The sequence below is a fragment of the Alosa alosa genome, chromosome 21 (assembly GCF_017589495.1).
Source record: "Alosa alosa isolate M-15738 ecotype Scorff River chromosome 21, AALO_Geno_1.1, whole genome shotgun sequence".
NCBI classification, from domain to species: domain Eukaryota; kingdom Metazoa; phylum Chordata; class Actinopteri; order Clupeiformes; family Clupeidae; genus Alosa; species Alosa alosa.
Window position 1 is genome coordinate 9,267,802 of NC_063209.1, and position 16,880 is coordinate 9,284,681.

Below are 16,880 nucleotides of genomic sequence, written 5' to 3' on the forward strand. Positions count from 1 at the left end.
GTTTGAGGGAGCTAAAACTCTGTTTATGTGTAAAAGAAAGGGCCAAACAAATATCCAAATATCTAATATCTAAATGCGTGTAAACCAGCCCTTAGTTTCAGGATCTATTCTCAGGCCTATTTAAGCTCTATTTGCAGGCTTAGGTTCTATTGGGCTGGCTTCTTAGAATCTCTATTTCTCAGGCATTACTAAGGAAGCTGAGTCTTTCTGCCTGTCCTTATGTCTATATTTTAAGCCAATGCACAGGCTCTATTGCAGAATTTTGTGCTATGATGTCGTAAAAGAGAAACAGTGATGACTCCATCCACTGTAACTAAAACTAAAGGTCTTTACATCTGTAATAAACAAACAATTAGGGCTACTTCCACATTGTCTTTTATTCCATTTTATATAAAAGCCTGTTACATTATTTTACTTATTTTACACTATGTACTTGACGTTCTTTTAACTATAGTATTAACTGTCCTTTTTGCATTTAAAGGTGCCCTCCCACACATATTTCATTACTTTGTCATAATGTCTGCAACAGGAACCTTTTTGCATTGTTTCAAAAATTAAGCCAATTGATCCTCAACTCTAGGTTCTTGGGCAACATGCATTGTTGAAGTTCTAATCATGCATAGTGCACAAGCCCATTGACATTCAGCCATCCTTGCATCTAAAACTGTCAATGAGCTAGCCCTAATATGTGGGCAGGTCTCAACTGGGCGAGCTCATGAATAGTAATGAGCTCAATCAATTCCACGTCACCCTGAACAGCTTTTGTAATTGGCCTGATTTCTCCGCTTATTTCTTTTCAGTGGCTAGAGCTGACAGAGGAGGTAGCAGTTAATTTTTCACCTTCAACGACATAACACAAACACATATGGACCTAACATATTTAAAAAAAAATACAAGTAAAATGGTTTTGTGTGGCAGGGCAACTTTAATGACTTCTCCAACACCTACACCAGGGGTTCCCAAACTTTTCCACGACAAGGCCCCCCAAATACCACTAGGTTCTGGCCAAGGACCCCCTTGATGTGTTATTAAACCCATCGACAATACTACGGCAAATGTAAAAACACATTAAGCTAATCCTAATAATTATTTTAGCCAGAAGCACTTCGCGATGGAGCATACAGTGTGTAAACATTGCATTTGGGGCTTTCTGCTACATGAGAGCTATCATTCTACTATTATTTCCAGTCATTATCATGGAAAATATAATGTTCAGATATGCGACAAATTATTATAATGGCATTGTATAACAACCCTCATAGTAATAGGTATATTTTACATTTTTCAAATGTATTTATTTGTTGCTTTTATTTTTCCTTCCAACTTGCTGAGGCCCCCCTGGCACCCCCTCGCGGCCCCCACTTTGAAAACCACTGACCTACACCACTGCTCTACTGGCCCACACCTTCAGTCTCGCTGGAGAAGAAGACATCCGAGCTGAGCTTCTGAAACACTTGGACAGTGTAGCAACCTCTGATGGTAGGACAGAATTTACACTGTGCCTGAACAGACACACATGAACCAACAGTTGAACCTGCTTCCTTTATCTCATGTGACTTGTGTCTTCTCAGGGTGTCTCCTGCACTGGTCTCAGTCCTCATCAGAGCGAGCGGATTCTCTGGCGGTGGAGACAAGCTCTTATGTGCTGTTAGCTGTTCTCACCAAACCCACACTGACTGCTGCTGACTTAGGCTATGCTTCCAGGATTGTCAACTGGCTGGGGAAGCAGCAAAATCCATATGGAGGCTTCTCTTCCACACAGGTGCTCCACACATTTTTTTCTTTTTGTCTTCTGTTGTGTTAGTGTGTCTGGTCTTTCTTCCAGCTTCAGTATTTGCCCACACTGAGGGTTTGTGTTCTCTCAGGACACGGTGGTGGCACTGCAGGCTCTGGCTCTGTACGCCACCAAGGTCTTCAGCCCTCATGGCTTCAACACAGTGACCGTGCAGTCAGCAGGTGGCGACAAACACCAGTTTGATGTGAACCAGTACAACACATTACTGTACCAGGACGTTCCTGGGAAGTACAGCGTTGAAGTGACAGGCTAGTCCCAGTTTACATAGTCCCAGTAAACAACCTGAAGCCGGCAGTGGTCAAAGTGTATGACTACTACCAAATCAGTAAGACTCCCTAATAAACCAGAATAAAGTGTGAAAGCAAATCTAAAAGTTTCACTCATAAACCAGTAAGACTACCTTATAAGACAGTATTAGGTCTACATGTGAATACAAATGCAAGACTCCCTTGTAAACCAGTAGGACTACAATCTCTAATTGAAAAGATGAGCAAAGTTTAAAGATTGTAATTAAGCAAAGTTCTCATGTCTGAACTATAGCTATCGTGTTGAATGTGGGAGCATTGAGCTGACTCATCAATGTATGCACTTTTACCCATGCACGTCTTACTCTTACCCATAGTGTTAACATTTTTATGACATTGATCCTTAGTTAAATTGTTTGACTTCAGACTGTTCTCTTTGCTCATCACACAAATTAGAGCCCATATTGTTATTCGCAGCTGATTGATGATGAAATCTGTTTCACTCAGGTGATGAAGCAGAGGCAGAGTACAGCTCCCCGTGTGCATAAGAAGAGATCCTGGTGGATTCAATCATTCTGGTGTGTGTGTGTGTGTACTTTATTTTGATTTTGTCACCATGACAGACAGTAAATAGACAGAGATTACATTCCATTAAAACTTCTAATTCATGATGTCTGAATGCCAATGTTATGAGGACTTTCATTATGAACACAACTATATGTTAACAATAAATATTTCCATTCTAACATGCACTATATGGGCAAAAGTATCAGGGATTGAGGTCAGAGTTCTGTGCGGGCCAGTCAAGTTCTTCCACACCAAACTCACCCTGTCAGGATCTAGCCTGGACTGATGACTTTGTGCCACCCTGGTGGCCATTCTGTGTATTGTTTTCTGTTGTGCTCTGTATTTACCTGTCTGGTCATGTGTCTTTGTCTCCACCCATTGCCTTATATGGTCTGCACTATCTGTCTTGTCAGTTTCCCTCCGTTTTTGCTTACACCTGTTTCCTGTTATTGTCTTGTTGGTATCGTCCAGTCCTCTGCCTGTCTGTTAATTAGTCGGTGTATTTCTGCCCCCCTGTTCCTCTGTCTTTTGTCGGATCTTCTCTCTGTCTTGTCGTGTTTAAGTCCTGGATGTCTGGAATTCTGTAAGTTTTGTAGTTAATAGTGATGGGTAAATGAAGCCTCGAGCGCTGCTCAGCACATTTCCCTAATGTGCCGAGTAATGTGCTGAAGCTTCGAAACATGGAAGACAAGGAAAACACAGCGACATCTGGTGGTTTGCATAAATTATAGCAGCCACGGACTAGTGAAAAGAATGCCTACAACGTTCAACACAATGCCAAAGCTTCAAAATGTTCTCATTCATTACATTAAAAGTGTTGAAATAAATTTGCATTTCTGTTTGTCTCAATTCAATACAATTAAATACGATTAGGCAACATAATCCCGTCACTCGTTATCACGTGAAGATTGGTGTTTCGGTGGAGGCGTGAAATTATGTGTTATTCCAGTCAATGATCCAATTGGTCCTCATCCACTTAACGACCGTAGTAGACACTACTTAGCTTCTGAAGCAGGACAAAGTATTATCAACCTCAACACGCTATGAGCGAGAGTGAAAAGGAAACGATTAGGCGCCTAATTAAACCATACCCTATTGCCCAACTTTCAATAAAGGAAAATATTATGTCAGCCATCATTGTTAGCCTACATAGAAATTATTAGCCTGTATAGCTTTGAAATTACATGATTGAAGTTGAGACAAGATTGCAACGCAGACAAGTTTTAATGTCACTGTTCTAAATGGCAAAGCTTTGGGCTAGGCCTAGGCTATTTCTTCTTTGTTTCTATGTGCAAGACATTATAGATTATGGACATTTTCCAGAAAGAAACGTAAATTCACAAAGAGAAAGCATCCTATACAAAACAGGGCTACCATATAGAAACACAAATTTCGCCTGATTCTTGCAATACAATACAACACAACACATTCCGACACTAGAACGGGTGCCCTGGTTCGCGCAATTCAAAGCCTTTGAATCAGATTCTGAAGCAGTCACATGGGTGTGTGTCCCAAAACGAACAGTAAGTAATTTAGAGACCTCAGACGAGTCCAGGAAGTGACGTCAATCCCGGAAATAAGTACATAATTTACTTTACTCCATAGCTTCAGACGTCACACTCATAAACCGAGGCCTCGTTTGTCACATGATTTTTATGGAAACGACACAAGCCTCGAACCGGGGCTTCATCTGGCACGCCCCTTTCTACTCGACACAAGCTCTTGTACCTAACTGCGATGTGAGTTTTCGACCATGTTAACCACCTCAAAAACAGGAAAGCAAAAAAGTAGAATAACAATAATAAAGATGAAATATAGCCGCAAGCGGCAGTGGCGGGCCCGAGCACCTGTGGGCCGCAACCCGTGACATTTCGGAATCCAACAAAGCCCCGGCGTGGTCTGTTTGTGAAATGTACATATTTGATGCGTGTGCTATTTGTTTTTGTATTTTATTTTCTGGCACCCAAATTTCAGCTCAATGAGTCAAAACATTGAACATTTTTGGCACATTTCCTGATTGGCCAGATGGTGGCGCTATGCTAGGCATTTGAATTCCACATGTCAATGTCATTACAATCATGATATCCAATATTTTTAAAGTTTCAGATTAATCAGTTAAGGCATCGTCCATTTATGGCACATTTCCTGCTTGGCCAGGTGGTGGCGCTATGCCAGGCAGGCCCATTGGGTGTCTGGATATCATCATAATCATAATATCTATTAACCTGAGAAGTTTCAGACCATTCATTCAATGCACTGTGACTTTATGATACATTTCCTGTTTATGTGGTGAGATATGAAAATCTGAATATATTTCAACATATCAAAAATCCTGGTAACACTTGTACACACACTATGTAATGAACTTATAGTGAAAGAACGAGCCGAGTGTTTTCAACTTAACGTCTTTACTACGAATCTCACGCAGAATACATTCACACAGGAACTTAAAGATTTGCGGAAACAACGCACACAATTCTACTTCCTGTAATTTCAAACTAGGGGTTAACACAAAGTCCATCTACAGGACTGTAAAATAATATAAGGTCAGGGCCTAATTGGAAAATAATTCTAAATTCACAACACTTTATAATAACTACACACAATTCATCATTTGTTAAGCCTTTGTTACTTATTAGTTAATGGTTTGTTCATCATTAGTAATTTCTTGTTCATACATAATTTATCATCAGTAAAGCATTTGTTCACACAGTTATAAATGGTTTGTTCATAGTAAATAAGCCTATATCTAAAATATGTTTATACATATTGTTAATACTTAATACCAAAATCCCTTCACAATTTAACATCAGCAACATCTTGGCATAATGTTTGCCAAATTTCACATGAATCTGACAAACCGTCTAGGAGCAGTGTGTTAAAATTGATCATAAGACATCAGTGTAATTGTCATTCTTTCTGTTGCCAGTTGGTGGCACTATGCCAAACATGCATTATGGGCATGTGAATATTTTCATTAACATGGTTTTCAATGATCTGTGAAATTGAAAACATTTCAAGCCATGCATGGGGAATTATGTCACATTTATTGTTTATGTGGAAGGGCATTAAAATGAATAATTTCGCCATTTCGTCAAATTACAACATATCAAAAAAAGCTTCACAATTTAGAATCACGGACATCTTGGTGTCATGTATACCAACTTTGACATTATCGGATCAACAATGTCCACAACGCACAAAATCTCAATTACCTCACTTCCTGTGGGCGTGGCTAATGGCATGTTAATACAAAAGTTGTTTGTTTTTGGGAGTTACATATACCCACCACGGGATCAGTCACCTAAGGGGCGTAAGGGGGCACTAGCGAGTCCCTGGGCCATGCCCGGGGCCAAGCTTTTGTCCCTAGCTGCTTTGTGTGACACCTGATGTATGTATCAAATTTCAAGACTTTTCGATTATGTTAACCACCTCAAAATATATGCCAACCACGAGAGCAGTCACCTAAGGGGGCGCTAGCGAGTCCCTGGGCCACGCCCGGGGTCAAGCTCTTCTGGCTTCAAGCAAGACTTCCTGATAAAAGATTGGCTACTGCCTCTAGTGCCTGCCAAGTCTTTCCCTTCATCTTGACTGGGACAGTGACATCAGATGACAACAGAGGGGGACATACTTGTTAGGGCCAGGGAGATAACACAACCTAGCCTCAGTTACCTTTCTAAGAGGACATTCAGGTTTGATATGACCATGCTGACCACAGCTGTGACAGATGATTACCCTTGGTGTTGCAGCTGGAGTGTGCCTAACATTAGGGCTATTGGGGCTTTTGGAGGCTCTAAACACACGACCACCACCCACAGACTTACCCATGGAAGAGGTCTTCTCCCCTTCTCGAGGTGCCATCTGGTGAGGTCTTCTCCAGGTGTCTTGATTGCCCAACTGGTAGCCTCTTCTGCTCTGCCTGGCGGCTACAAAGGTCTCCACCAGGTGTGCTGCCTCTAGTGAAGTCCTAGGCGTACGCTCCCTTACCCACACCTGGAGTTCAGGGTTCAGCATGCTCAGAAACTGCTCCAGTATTATCTGTTCACACAGCTGGTCTTTGGTCTTCATAGCCGGGTTTAGCCACTTCTCAAACAAGTCTCTGAGTCTGGCTTGTAACTCCTTCGCTGTCTCCCCCTCCAGGATGGTTTTGGAGCGGAAACGTTGGCGGTACACTGTAAAAATTAGAACTTGCATTTTTTCAGCCAGAATATGTAAAGGAGTAAACAGAACTGGAAAGACCAGAAAAATATACTAAACTCATATAATGAATTTATCTTATCAAGTTTTGTGACTTCATCTCACATACTTTTGTAACCCAGTTGACTCAACTTCAATATTTAATTGCCTGTGTCTGTGAAGTCACCTGAAAAAAAATCTCATGTTGGCACATGGGTACGTTGAATCACTACGGGGATTCCCCACTGAGCCAGAAGGAGCTCAAGGCAAAGCCAAGAAGAACGACTCCATGTGGTGGATTGCGTGCGCGGGGAAGATCGCCAGAAAGTTTGTGGTTTCTCTCTACAGCGATCAGGAACATCGCAGTAAAGGTAAAGTACAAGATCAATCTACACAGTCATTTTATCGCCTTAAACTCAAGTCTTGTATAGTTTGTTGAACATTGCAATGGCTAGCTAGCGTTAGTCTACTCAGCTGGCGAGCTAATGTTAACTAGTTAATGGAAGCTAACATAAACCGACATCTTTGGTGAGACTTTGGCCAATGATAATGACTATAAAGTTATGCGTACACCTCTGAACAACGAACGTTTCCCTTGCTTCACGTAATTCAGCTTATTATTGTCCAGTTGTGTCCATAGCCAAATTGCTGGGGAACAGTTTGTGTTGTAGCTGAAAACGCGAAATGCATTAGCTTGTCATGCAAAGTTGTGTTTGCTAACTTGTAAGATGCTTCGTTACAATCTAAATAAGACTACTTTTTATAAACGTTGGACCAGTCCTTTTGACTTCATTTAACGTTAGCCAAACTTTGGTTAATAACAATACAAAGTGATATGTAAATGTTTCTCCTGTAAAGGGGTTTTCACATCACCAGCAGTAGCTGGTATGCCCCTTTGCTTTCCGCTCTGCTCAATGCTGGCAAGTTTCACTGCTGTTTTGCTCAGAGCAAAAACGCTTTACGTCACGAATTCACATTTAAATTTATAAACAACATTAGCCTTAACATTATATCAGGGGAGCAGGAAAATAGACACAACCTTTTCACAACAATAGTTTGTGACTTGAAGTTATTTACATGATTCCCAGCTTTAGCTTGCCTCAACCCATGTAATGTGTTGATTTTTTTTATTTTTTTTGCTTTCTCACTGATTGTGCGAACTAACGTCATGCGTGGCCGCGGTAGCAAAGACAAAGCTAAAATTGGGGTTGCCAGACTAGGAAAACGCATGCACTTTAATGACTACAGATTCATTCTGAATTATGAAAATTTGGGAATTAAATAATCTTTGTATCTCTGTCTGTGTGCCCAGGTGATGGCGATTGCAGAACACCATAAAAGAATAGCCTTGGAAGGATTGCCCCTCTACCTCAGGGAGGACCCAACAAGTCTTTTCAAGAAATGTCTGGTAATAATCAATCTTATTCTCTGTGCATGTTGTCTTATCTCACCACCTGTGTTTCTTCCTCTACTTCTTTGGCCCCTCTCTTTTATCCTGCCTCTCCTCCTTTTTCCTATCCCCAATCTCCTTGTGTCCTTTACCAACTCGTCCCTGTCTTCTGTCCGTCTCTCTGGCATCCCTTTTGCCGTCTTCCTCTTCCCTGTCCCTTGATATTGAATGACGCATTGTATTGTAATATGTAAACTGTTTTTTTATTTATTATAAAACAGTTGGATACACACTATATCATAGTACACAAGCCAAGTAGTGTATTTATGATGACTTTCTAAAGTATTTTGATTGTGTTAACAAATTGATTAATCTATACAGCTTTTCTTTTAATTATGTTTGACTCAATCAGTGGTGTCTTCTGTGTTTGCACACTCTCAGGATACAGATGCTGAGGAAGACTACACCAAAGGTGTGAAAATTGGGATCCTCACAGTGAAAGAAGATGACGTTGCAGCAGTCGAGTCTCTTCCTGCGGTAATCAACACAGCCATCATTTTGGAAGAGACTGTTGTTCTCCAGGATATTAAGGATGTACCATCTGCATTTGTGTATTTGATGGGCCTTGTTTATGCAATCAATATGCAATACCCCAAAAACCTCAAGTATACCTTTGAGGTGATACAAAAGGTTTTTCTCAACCTAGGAGCTACCAGCTGTTCTGCGAGAACCCTGTCTTTCGGAAATAAAATGCAGGGACATCTGCGATAGTTTGATTGATGTAATGGCACATTATTGTAAGTTTTATTGATTGTTAGGACTGTGAGACCTTTTAAGTTTAATTTTATGCATTTGGTAACACTTTACTTGACGGGTGAGTACATAACATTCATAGTAGCTGTAGTGACCGTTTCAGAAGACATGACAACATTCATGGCAGTCAGAATGGCGATATTTATTGCCATTTATGCTTGTCATCTGATCATATCATATCTAAATATTTTTATGAATAGCTTATATTATTGCTATACAGGTTGTTAAGTATTCATAATCACTTATCCGAGTTTAAGACTTGAGAGGTAAACTACATATAGCTGACCAGTATTTGTTGACCCTGATTTGTTGACACCTTGAGGTAATTATAATATTTTGCCGCTTTGCCCACACTCAAGGGAAAATGTCCAAAGTTCCCGGGTCATCTCTATGTAGTTTACTTCCCAGTGTTAAACTTGGATGTGAATGAATGTTAAGTCATGTTTTATGAATAAATTATAAATACTTAGTTTGATAATTTCACAGCTGCTATGAATGTGATATGTACTTACCCATCATGTAAAATGTTACCATGCATTTTTATACAATTTTTGTTGCTTTGCGACTAAAGGTACAACAAAGTGCATTTTATTATTCAATTTTGAAAACAATGGCATTTTCTTTTCAAAGCCATGTTTTATCCTCATTACAGAGTTCCCTCATTACAGTTTGTATTATGAGGCCCATAGCACTCAGGATCTTAACACTACAGTACCTATTGTGTATTGTGATTGTAAGTGACTTTTTTTTTTTTTTTTATTATTATTATTATTATTTTTTGATTGTGTGCAGCTCAAAGATCACTGAATATAGTTGAAACCCCATTGTTTCAAAACATTTCTGATATATTATTTTATTGTGTGCAGATGAAAGTTCACTGATTACAGGTGAGAACCTGTAGTTTCAAAACATTTTTTTTAATTATTTTTATTTATTTATTTATTTTTTATTTTGATTGTGTGCAGCTCAAAGTTCACTGATTAGAGGTGAAAACCTGTAGTTTCAAAACATTTTTGAAAAATATCTGTGTATTCTATGCTGCATTTAGGCTGTGTAAAAGATCATTTTGAGGCTACTTGTGTGTGCAGTGCTTCTACACTGATTTCTGCAATAAATCACTTGCATTAATTGTTGCTTTGGGTTTTCCTTACTTTTTATCTTAAGTTGTACCAACTAGTAACTTAAACTTGTGTTTTGAAGTCCTCCGAATAGTTGGTAGAAAAAGCTTTTTATAGTTGAAAGATGTTTTTATTTCAAATTGATTATGTAAGTTATGCCCTCTCTTCGAGTATACTCACAAAAACATTTACAATAAGTTGCCTTATTTCTAGTTGTGTTTACTTAAAAAAGCCCTTGTAATAGGTTGCATTACTTTTTTGAGTAAACTAGGCAGATATTTTTTTTACAGTGTAGGTTTCCACGCTGATCTCAAACTTGTCTAAAATGGCTTGCTTCTGTATATACTGTAGTCTCTGCTGTCATCAACGTCCATTGCCACATATGCAGTTCTGGCTTTTCTCTTCAACAGGGGCACAAGGTACAAAGCCCACGTGTCAAAAGGCCACTGGCTGGCTGCTGCAAGTCTTTCAAAAGTCGTTAAATAATGCTCAATGTCTTCATCCTCTTCACAGGGAGACGGCAATGCATGGCCAAGACTGGAAATGTTCAAGGAGGAGTTTTGCATCCTGGCCCCCGGGTCTTGCAGTGTACGTGCTTCAGGGGTGGGTATTTTGAGGGTGGGCATGCTGGGAAATCCAACATCCGACTCTCCTCAGCCTCTGTATCTGCTGAAACTGATGCTCCATCGACTTCCATCGCTGGTCTTGTTGTTGAGCCTCTGCATCCGCCCGGTCATGCTGTGCTCGCTGGGCCTCCTGCATTAATATTCCACAGAAAACTCTGTTTTCTCTGCTGTTATATGCACTAAATGTACACATAAATTATTGTATTGTATGGCCCCCCATGAACGAAAGTTCATGAAACTTTGCATGCATTCGGAGGGTGTCATAATGATCCTACACTTTCAATTTCGTGCAGTTTTGACCATGTCAGCCAGAGATATTGTGATGAAAACACCTAATTTTTTGCTTTTTAATTTTTAACTAGGTGGCGCTATACATGAAATAAGTGGTAATGGTATGGGCCCCCCTATGAACGGAATTCCACAAAACTTGGCATGCATTCAGAGGGTGTCATAATGATCCTACACTTGACATGACATGGTTGACATGGCCCCTTGAGATCAACATACAAAAAAAAGGTGGTCCTCCTAAACCCTACGGTTCTCGAGATATTCACAGAAAACTGTGTCTGCCCTACCCTCCTTTCGGGGGTCCAGTCCAGCGGGGGGGCTGCAGATGAAAACGAAAAACGATGGTTCCATGCTATCCATGTGGGTTACATGCCCACCAAGTTTCGTGTACCCCGGTCTTACAGTGTCCCGGGAATCCTTGACGGAAATTTGGCCATGCGAAAAAGAAAAAATCTGACTAAACCTATATGACCGCCACTTCGCTGCACGGCGGTCATAATAATACTTTCAGTAAACAAAGCAAACTGACATGATAGTCAAAACAATACATCAATATCAATTTCTGTCAAGATAAGACTATTTGCAGTCAATAAATGTCTCAGTTTGAGCATATAAGACTTACGTCTCTTCACCATTCCTCCCCAATAGACTGAATCCATCCAGTATAAATAGGCCTGAACAATCGCTTCTAATTGGACCAAGCCAATATAATTAAAATAATCAGAGGTGTTTACAGGCCAAAAATATACATAAGCTAACAACAGCACAAAATAACACATTCTAACTAACTAGGAAATAAACTAGATGTACCGCAGAGCGGTAGAAAATATGACCGCCGCCCAGTCCAGCACATTTTTTCCACAAAAATAAATCACGCTGAAAGGCCTATATGATTCTAACTGTCTCACTAAATTGCATTATCCACACCCAATTCTCACTGGTATCTGCTAGACAACAAGTACCAAAACATGATTAGTTCATAGATTTCACATGTAAAATTCATTTTATACAACCCCACCCCCATCTTGCCTGTTCATAATTCTGAGAAATTCTTGTGTGCATGTGTGCGTGTACATGATTATGTTTATGTGTGTGTGTGTGTGTGTGTGTGTGTGTAATTCTTTGTGTGTGTGCCTCATGCATGTGCCTGTGTTTGTGCATGTGCATTCATGCGTACATATGTCTACTGTGTGAGTATGTGTCATACGTATGAATACTGTCAATGTATGTGTGTGCGTGTGTATCTATTTATACACATGTGTCCACATGGAATGGGTTAAGATGACCCCTGGAGGAAAACATACAGAAAAAATTGGTCATCCTAGGCCCTACGGTTCTCGAGATATTCACAGAAAACTGTGTCTGCCCTACCCTCCTTTCGGGGGGTCCAGTCCAGCGGGGGGGCTACAGATGAAAACGAAAAACGATGGTTCCATGCTATCCATGTGGGGTTACATGGCCACCAAGTTTCGTGTACCCCGGTCTTACAGTGTCCCGGGAATCCTTGGCGAAAATTTGGCGAAAAAGAAAAATGTGAAATTTTCGCTTTGCTGCGCGGCAGTCATAATCAGGGCCGTGGGAAGTGAGCGGGGGTAGTTTGCCAGGAAAAATAGGCTTTATTGAAATGGTAAAAAAGTTATTTTATTTAAACGCCTTTCTCTGTTAATGGACAACAGCATACTGGCATTGCATGACACACTGCACAGGCATAGGCCTATATCACTGTCAAGAACATTATGGCTACACTACAGAAAAAATGCGACAAAATGTCGCAAACCACAGATTGATACTAACGCAAACAAAGTAACCGTCTACTATCTGACTCAACTAGTAAGGTAACAAAGTTGCTGTAGCCTTGCACCGAAATCGACGGTGAACACGTGAAATATAAAACTGTTGAACACCAACATTAATAAAACGTAATAATTATTGACGCTTCTGACATGGGTGTCAAAACTAGGGATCGACCGATATATCGGCCGGCCGATATATCGGGCCGATATTTGCATATTTACGTTTATCGGCAGATAAGCGGCTGCATTCGCCGATAGTTTTTCCCCGCATTATTTACATACAGGCGTCCACGGCAGCTCTGTGTTGCTGGAGACGCTGCAATTCACGTGCAGACTGCCCCTCCCCCACGAGCAGAGTGCTGAAAGCCTGCTCTTCAAGACAATAGTAAACTTTAAACTTTCAAAGCATCTTTTAACTGTTTTACTTAGCTGAAATATTGCCATACACTTTGAAGGTGGAAGCAAGTTTGTGGGTCCAAATGGAAAACACGAATGATAGATAGGTAGGCTACTTTTTGAATGCTTAATGATCGTTTATAAAACTGCTTGCCATTGTATTTAGGGAGCTGCAAATAGCTAAGTTGTAGGCTATCCATATTCATGCAGTAGCTGTTACAAACACTGGTCATATGATTAAGTAGCCTAATGCCAACGTTGTTCCGTGGTATTTGTGGGAGTTTTATTCAGCGACCACCTGGCTGAGTGTTGGACGCGTGTGGTTTGTGTCTCCCTCCCTGAATGCCTGTTCTATACATGCTTGCCATTGTATTTAGGGAGCTGCAAATAGCTATTTATGTGTAATTTATTATGTAAATTGAGGGAGCAAAATAAAAGCAGTATCGGCTCCAAATATCGGCAGCCTGTATCAGTCATCGGCTAAGGCTGATGGAAAAAAATCGGTATCGGCACTAAAAAATCCATATCGGTCGATCCCTAGTCAAAACAGGCTAAATTAGACAGAACACATTGACTCAAAACATATGCATAACATAGGCCTACACAACGCAATATTCATGGGCTAGCCTACATTAAATTGATCCACATATCACAAATATAGCCTACAACAAATGCTAACATCATAAACGCACAGTGTAAGTGTAGGTTAAAGTGCCTTTAACCTACACTTTCAAAAAGAAGAGAAAGAACACTCTGAGGAGGCCACTGAAACAGGCACGCAAAGACACAGATGAATAAATTCATCTACCTCGCTGAAGAGAGCTCTTGTTTGTGGATGGAGCTTACTCCACCACCTTTCACCGTGGTGCACCGAGACTCCCCGATAACACTATGCATCATTTTAAGCTGAAGATTGAGGCGGCCCGTGTTCAGCTCCTTGGGAAACTCACGGTAATATTCAGCTACTTAATATGGCATATTGTCGTGCCATAAAGCTAGCGTCATAGGATATCTCCCTCAGGTTTGTTTTGTTAATTTGTTTGGTTTTTGTTTAGATCACCCAGGTCTAATGTAACATTTTTTAGTGCATAATAGAATAGGCCTAATAGACAGGGGGACGGAGAGCTTTTTTTTCTGATCGTGAGTGGTATGACACATAAATACGCGTGCTTTCCTGCAGGGGGTGCTGCCGCACCCCCACTTCCCACGGCTATGGTCATAATTAATACATTTAAACTTAATTGCTAATGTTTGGCATAACCAAACAGTATCCAACAGCTAAATAATATATAATTACATTTTAATTACAACACGGGGAACTTCCGGTTAACCCAGGAAGTCACAACATGTTTTTAAACAGTGTAAACACGGCATTCACTCCTTTACAAACAGAAGAAGACGCGACAGTGGACACCGGTAGGACAAACATGTAACGACGTGATAATGACATTCTATGTAATGACTAAAGCTAAATAAACGGAACATTTAAGACATGACCTAGTGTGATTATTTTAACAGACGTAACGTGATTGAATGGTGAATGTTTCAAACTGTAGGGAGTTGTGGTGGGAGTTTTAGCGCATAGCTCGCCGTAGTGTTTGTTTTTAACTACAGGCCTATATATAACAACTACGGGAGCAACGGAGGAAAGGTATGATGAATGACATGTTTGACTGATGAATATAGACGGTATAAGTTTAAACAGAAAACACAGACACATTCAACAAACATATAGATTCAAGCAGACATACATGCAGTGTTTTAAATGAAGGCAGCGCTATGCTGCCGTGACGGTGGCTAATCGCCCCGTCACAGGCCCTAATAATAATCCTTCCAAAAACAATAGGGCTTCGCACCTCTCGCTCTGTTGAAGAAAAAAACACCCTCCACACAGCGACGGCGCTGGATCACTGCCACTAGTCACTGCCTTTCCTGACCACAGATGACATCAGTGACATTTATTCCAGACTGGTTGTGGAGGCAGCAGGCCTTCAGGTAGGCTTTACTAGTTTATTACATTGTTTAAATAGTTCTTATTTTAAAATGTTCCTATGTTCATCTGGTGATTAATCTCTATAGGCCTATGTTTCTCTGCAGCCCACTATTAGGCAAGAAGAGACCAGCAGCGCTGAAGAGGAAGTGAAGAGATACCAGGAGGGTTCTCTGCCACTAGAAGAAAACCCCTCAACTGGTGGAAAGCTCATGAGATAATGTATCCTTACCTAGCCAAACTCGCTAAAAGATACCTGAGCATTCCAGGCACTAGTGCATCTGCTGATAGGGTGTTCTCCACTGCAGGAGATATAGTAACGGCCCAGGGGAGCACTTTAACATCTGAGCATGTTGACCGACTCCTTTTTCTAAACAAAAATGGCAATATTCCCAAATGAATTTTGGTTGATGACCTTGCAGCCAACACAGGACTGGACTCTAGCAGTATACATTTTTGTTTATTTTTCTCAATTTAATTGAAGCTCTAAGTTACTTCTATGTATATGATTACTCTCAGGTTTATGTTCTTTTATGTCTGCTTTATGTTACTCTATTGTATTTAAATAATTTTAAGTTATATGCTGGGAGCTCCCCATTCATTCATATGTCCTGTCCTGTAATAAGGTCCTGTGTCCTGAATGTTCAAGGACAAAGTTTTTGCACTTCACTTAATGTGCCGAAGATAATAAATGTGACATTTGAAGTGAGCTGAGCAGTCTTATTTTCCTCATTTTTTGTAATGCCTTTGAATAATATAGGGGACATGAATCGCAAAATCTAATCGCAATACTTGCTGTTTCGCAATATCTTAAGAATCGCAATAATATTGAATCGTGGCCCAAATATCGCAGTACTATCGAATCGGCAAATTTTGCCAATTCCCACCCCTAGTTATTATAAATATGTAACTCATGTTTATTACCTTGACAGGCGCATTGATGTGCTAACTGTTGCCTAGGTGGTGTTTAAAAATAACTGTTGGTGAATGGGGTGACCTTTTTTGCCTTGAGTACCTGACTCCCAATATGTCTGTGCACAGCCCTACATGACTGAGCCTTATCATCACCTTACAAACTAACTTTTAGAGATAGTTCCTTCCAAAAAAGTTGCATTATCTTGGAATCTACAATTGTTCTTTCTGAAATATTATTATTATTATACACCAAAAGTGCTATAGACATGATACTGTATTCATTGTTATTAATTAGTTTTATTAAGGCTTAATTTAGCAGGGTGCTGAAGACATTTGTAAGGCACTGTATATCAGTGAGGCTCATCCAAATGGGTCAAAGGGACAGTGCCCCACCTAAAGATTTATTCACTTATAAAAATAGAACAGTAATTTTAGCATTTTAATAAGTTTAAGTGTTAAAGATCTGTGTGGGCACATGCCCAGTTAATTTCAATGGCACTACGCCTTATACGACAATAGCATTTTATCTCACAAAGATTTATATTCTGATGGCCCAGCCACTGATTTTGAAACTGTTGCAGCTGTCAGAAATAAATAAAGCAGCCACAGCAAAAATGTTGTTGTCAAAGCTGCCATGCATGTTCAGATGTGTTTGTGAATAAGTAACTTGATCAGACAGACTCCATATTACCTTGTATGGGACAGGGTCGTAGCACTGAAGTTACAATCTGGCAAGTGAGCTGCTGGCAGCCAAAACAGGACAGCATT

The 16,880-nt window shown here is 40.3% G+C and overlaps 1 protein-coding gene and 2 long non-coding RNA genes across 3 annotated transcripts; all 3 read left to right on the plus strand.

Moving 5' to 3' along the window:
• Positions 1–1,367: 1,367 nt before the first annotated feature.
• Positions 1,368–2,012, plus strand: LOC125286839 (alpha-2-macroglobulin-like protein 1; the record flags this gene model as incomplete). The annotated part of the gene is made up of 3 exons (XM_048232148.1): positions 1,368–1,479; positions 1,572–1,762; positions 1,866–2,012. Coding segments are annotated over 3 exons (450 nt in total), but the record flags the coding sequence as incomplete, so codon positions are not given.
• Positions 2,013–2,691, plus strand: LOC125285987. The gene is made up of 2 exons (XR_007192107.1): positions 2,013–2,120; positions 2,548–2,691. It is a non-coding gene; the product is annotated as an uncharacterized LOC125285987 (long non-coding RNA).
• An 11,906-nt stretch (positions 2,692–14,597) lies between these two features.
• Positions 14,598–15,871, plus strand: LOC125285988. Its single transcript, XR_007192108.1, has 3 exons — positions 14,598–14,623; positions 15,054–15,202; positions 15,305–15,871. It is a non-coding gene; the product is annotated as an uncharacterized LOC125285988 (long non-coding RNA).
• Positions 15,872–16,880: the final 1,009 nt, after the last annotated feature.